Source organism: Lipotes vexillifer, unplaced genomic scaffold, assembly GCF_000442215.2.
Source record: "Lipotes vexillifer unplaced genomic scaffold, Lipotes_vexillifer_v1.1 scaffold500, whole genome shotgun sequence".
NCBI lineage: Eukaryota > Metazoa > Chordata > Mammalia > Artiodactyla > Lipotidae > Lipotes > Lipotes vexillifer.
The window spans coordinates 1,882,735-1,887,978 of NW_006778765.1; the positions used below are offsets into that span (position 1 = coordinate 1,882,735).

At 36.7% G+C, this 5,244-nt stretch overlaps 1 protein-coding gene across 1 annotated transcript in view; it reads right to left on the reverse strand.

Annotated features, from left to right (window-relative positions):
* The window catches only part of PBRM1 (polybromo 1), a 98,019-nt gene that overhangs the window by 43,745 nt on the left and 49,030 nt on the right, over positions 1-5,244 (reverse strand). The window contains 2 exon segments of the mRNA XM_007451866.1: positions 1,495-1,706; positions 5,103-5,244. The exon segment at positions 5,103-5,244 is cut by the window's right edge and continues 11 nt beyond it. Coding sequence (XP_007451928.1) covers positions 1,495-1,706; positions 5,103-5,244 — 354 coding nt within the window.

Genomic DNA, 5,244 nt, shown 5'->3' on the forward strand with positions numbered 1-5,244 from the left:
CCTGCGTCCCCCGCATCGGCAGGCGGACTCTCAACCACCGCGCCACCAGGGAAGCCCTAGTAATATTTCTTAAAGTCTATTTGTCTGATTAATATAGTCACTCCAACTCACTATGGATACTATTTGCATGGTATATCTTTTCCCTTCATTTTCCTTTCAACCTGTTTGTGTCCAAATCTAAATGAGTCTCTTATAGACAGTATACAGTTGGATCTTACTTTTTAAATTCAGTCTGATAACCAATGCATTTTGAATGAAGTGCTTAGTCTATTCACGGTATGTAATTACTGATATAATTGAATTCAAGTCTGCCACTTTGCTTTTTTTTTTTGTCTTATTTTTTTTGTTCCTTCTTTACTGCCCTCTTTTGTGTTAAGCAAGTATTTCTGGCATATCATTTTAATTCCTGTATTGACTTTTTCTCTTTGTTATTACTGGTATTACAATATGCATCTTTAACTTGCCATCATCTATTTCAGGTTAACAGTGATTTAGTTTCATTCAATATTGCAACTTTGCTCCAATATGGCTCCATTCCTTTGTGCTAGTTGTGTCACATATATACTTCCATAAACGTTATAAAGTTAACAATAGTGTTATTATTCCTTTAATCAATCTAATGTTTGGAAAGTTATATATTCTAGGTATTTATGTGAATTCTAACTTTTTCAGAAATGATTAAATTTCTAATAAAAGTTCCTACTTTCAAATATTTCTAGATTCTGGCAAGTGACTCAAAGTAACATTTTTAGGTTGATACAATTAAAATAAAAATTTCCTCCTAGTTATGTGGTTTAACCAAAATATCATCTACTTGGGGACTTCTCTGGTGGTCCAGTGGTTAAGAATCCGCCTTCCAATGCAGGGGACACGGGTTCGATCTCTCATCGGGGAACTAAGATCGCACATGCTGTGGGGCAACTAAGCTTGCATGCGGCAGCTACAGAGCCCACGTGCTCTGGAGCCTGCGTACCCCAACTAGAGAAAAGCCCACACACCGCAACGAAAGATCCTGTGTGCCACAACTAAGACCCAGCGCAGCCATAAATAAATAAATAAATAATTTAAAACAAAAACAAAATATAATCTACTTACCTGGCTGAGTCCATATGAGGACAGCCATGCTGTTGAACAATGGGGCAGAAACTTTATGCACTGCTGAGAATGCTCTCTAGCCCCAGCTGTGCCCCTTAGGTTTTTATCTACCAATAGTATTAAGAGGTATTTAGCTTCCACACTTGTGAATTAATTGACTCTGTTCTTGAAATACTAGAATAACAGCTGTGTCACGTATAACTTCCAACCTTTTCCAGTCTGATGACCAAATTGATAATGACAAAAACATTTCCCATCTTACCATGTCTGTTTTGAAAGAGCCAACACCCTGAGTCTTCATTTACACAAACAGGACTCTGCTCCACAGGTAATTATAAGACCAGCTAGGACAGATCATAATAATGTTTCTTCGTATTTAATAAAATGAAAGAAACTAACCTCTTTTTTCTTCTTCTCGTTTTAGTTTATCTTCCTCTATTTCTTTCGGTAGTTTTTCCTTTTTCTCTTTCTCCACATCATTATGTAAATGTTTTGTGGTATAGCTGAGTGCTGGTGAAAGAAGGATCTCTCCATTTTTGCAGAGCTCATCACGAATTTTAATAAAAAACTGCTGAAGTTCTACCGCATCCTCATATATTTCAGAATCTGTCCTATAATAGCATTAAGAGTATTCACTGACACACAAGCTGCTTCTTTTAAGCACCCTGCTTATATGTTAAAGCATTCTATGAAATGCTTTTTTAATGCATTAACTGATATATTGGTAACTTGTGCAGTTCTAATAAGGCTATCTCCTTAAAATTTGTTAGAACAGAATCTGAAGTGTAATTTTACCTTGGTGAGCCTCATGCTCACCAGTTTCCTTCTCCTTAAGGCTCACTCCTTGTACAGCTCATGTAAAAGGAAAGGCCTCATACAGCTTCCTGGGGAGAAACATAGCATGTTCATTAGCTGATTTTGGCAACAGAAGGGGGTTGCCACAGTCAGGGACTATACTAAGGCTCCACACCATGTGCAACACGTACTTGCATCTTATCTTTGAATTAATTTTTACTTTCTCTTAGTTAAGAGACCAACACACTGTATAAGGTATTAACAAAAGATTTAGCCCATTTTCTTCTTTTTGGATCTATATCATGGTTGCTTAGGCTGGTACGACTCCGTGAATATTTGAACCTAAACTGCAAAGTCCTAAGGGCATCGTAAAATGGTTACAGGCCTCAGAGTCAGCGTTCATGTTAGTTTCCCAGAAATAACTACATAATTCTGGGGAATCACCAGAGGCAACACAGTGAAAGATAGAAAAAAAATTATCTGTGTCATACTGAAAACTTTAAAAAGATTCTTTCACCATTTATAAAATGAGAGGATTGGGCAAAATGAACTTCAGAATTTAGACTCAAAGAAATTCTATTACTATTTCTAATCCACTGTTGGTCTGAGGAAGGAAGATAATTCTATTAACTAAGAATATCAGGGTCTAAAAATTATGCACAAAGGTAACCAGAGACAAAGACTTATTAGCAGCAGTCATGGAGACAGTCTGGTCAGGCTAGTGTGGATGGTGTAGCAAGCCCAGTCAGCTGTTTGCTAATACGGATCACTAGAGCATCAAACTTGAACGAAGCCTCCAGAATGCTTCTCACCAGCAAACGTGAACTGGCAATCTAAAACACTGCCAATAACAACCTAAATGGATGTTTCAAGAAAGATTCTAAGATCTTTTCAGGTTATAGAAATGCTAACACTTGTAGGAAAGCAAAAAAAATAAAACTGGCCAAGGGAAAAAAAACTCCTAGGGCACTATTTTGATGTCTATTTTCTGAACAGACTTCTGAAGACTGTTCGCTTGAAATTAATTTTACAAGAGCTTACAATTTTAAGTATAAAATTAAAGCTGAAAACACACTTTTGATAATCCACATTACAATGAAAGGGCAGATTCATAATTCCATCATGTGCTCAGAACAGTGTGTAATTTATAAAACTTACAAATTGCTTAGTTCTGGGTTTTTCCATTTAATATATTCAGACCTTGGTTGACCTCGAGTAACAAACTGCAGAAAGTGAAACCGTGGATAAAAAGGGGAATATTGTAAAGTCACCTTGGACTCTACCTCCTAGGCCTCAAAAGCAAAAACTAACCATGTCAACAATGCTAGAAGCAAAAGAGCTCATTTCCTAGACATACAAATCTGCTTAATTCTTAAAATAATCATGTCATCTATACAAGAAACAAAGTTGCTAGTCATCTATATAAGAAACAAAGTTGCTAATAATCTAAGAGACAAGTCTATTTTGGAAGACTCACAGAACTAACCCCAAGATACAGTGGGGGTAAGGTAGGGGGCAGGGAGGAGGGGAGTGACTTTAGACTTAAGGACTATTTAAGTAAACTGTGAATAAGAGTGGAACTCTAAGCTCCATGAGAGCAGGGTTCGTCTGTTTTGTCTACTGGTATATACCAAGTATCCAGAACATTCTCATAACTGGTAGTCACTCAATAAACATTTGTTGAATAAATGAAAACTAACAAATAAATGAATGCAGATTTTGACTACAATATGTCCCTCCATATTTCTCTTTATTTCTATCTGCACTGTTGAAGAATAAGGACCATTTACTAAATGTGTCACTCAAGGGCCTCTCCAATTTGACCCCAACTCCACGTGTCTCTTGAATACACTATATTCATTTCCTAACCCTATGCCTTTACTCATACCACTTACCTTATCTGAATCCCACCCATTTTCCCATTCTTCTCTGACGTCTCATGCCTTTTTAGAACTCTTAACGCAGTTCCTTTACTCCACCATCTTTTACTAAATATCAAGTTATTAAACGTTATCTCATGCCTGGAATTATTTTTCCCTAAGCATAGGCGCTATCCCAATTGTCAGATTTCAAGCTCTTAGGGCACACAGCTCAAGTCTTATCATCTCTGGCTGTGCTCCATGACTGGCGTCTTGGTGACTGGCTCAGCAGTGGCTCTCTACAGTGGGGAACAAGATGAGCCAAGCCACTTACTAGTTGTGTGACTTTGGCAATGTATTTCTCTCTGTCGTGTACATCTTCGTATACAAATTAGGAAGATTATCACCTACCTAGAATGGCTATTATAAGGGTTAGAGATTATGTACACCAAGTACTTAGTATGGTGCTTTACAAAGGGCAGGCACTCAATAGGAACATCAAACATTACTTTTAATTTTTCTTTCAAGATCCAGAGCAAACCCAGGCTTCACAGATTCCCCAGCTGGAATCACCCCATGCCCAGTGACTAAAGGTCTACCTCTCAGCATGATAGACTATAAGCTCCAGGAAGGTAGGGTTTGTATTTTTAACTTTTTATATTCCCCCCAAGTGACCTCAAGAGCATATAGAAGACACACCGTAATTGCTGAACTGAAACTGTTTTCACAGCTGAGTATATACTATTGTTGTGTGGCAAATATACAGCACAGATCAAAATTAGAAGGGAATTTAAGTTTGATGGAAATTTTAATTTGATTTCTTCTTCTTTTAGAACATTTAATGTCTACAGAATGAACTTAAAAGTGATGAATCTGAAGATTAAAAAGAAGCCCTTTTAGATATCTGAAATGACAATCAAATTTAAATCAGTCTAACCTCAGATCAGTATCTTAGAGCTATTTTAATTTATTTAAAGCATGCTTGCATTGAACTCAAACTTTAAAAGGAAATCATATTACAATTTCTAATTGAAAGCATTTTATCCATTAAAAATACATGTTCTACGAAAGGCTATATTTTAAAAGTTTATGTTTTTCAACAGATCTTCAATTTTGTCTCATTCCTTCCCCTCATTGGCCCTACTCTAGACAATTTAGTAGTGTGCCTTCTCTCCTCCAGAGACTATACTTACACTTGCTCTCTATAAGTTTTGGCTAATTAAAATTCAAAATAGCACCCCATCAACTATAATCATGTACCTATGCTGAAATAGCACATCAAAGCAAAATTCTTTCTTCTGTTTTACATTAAATGTCACACCTCCTCAAAAAGAAATGGTTTTGAAAACATACCGATTCATCCTTCTTGCCCTCTCCAATACTTCAAACATATGTTCTTGAAATAAATCGAGCCGCCGGTAGCGATTATTTTCAACATTCTTCCTAATTATGTCAAAAGTAAGAGGAGGTTTGTTTGGAAAGCTGGGATCCACAG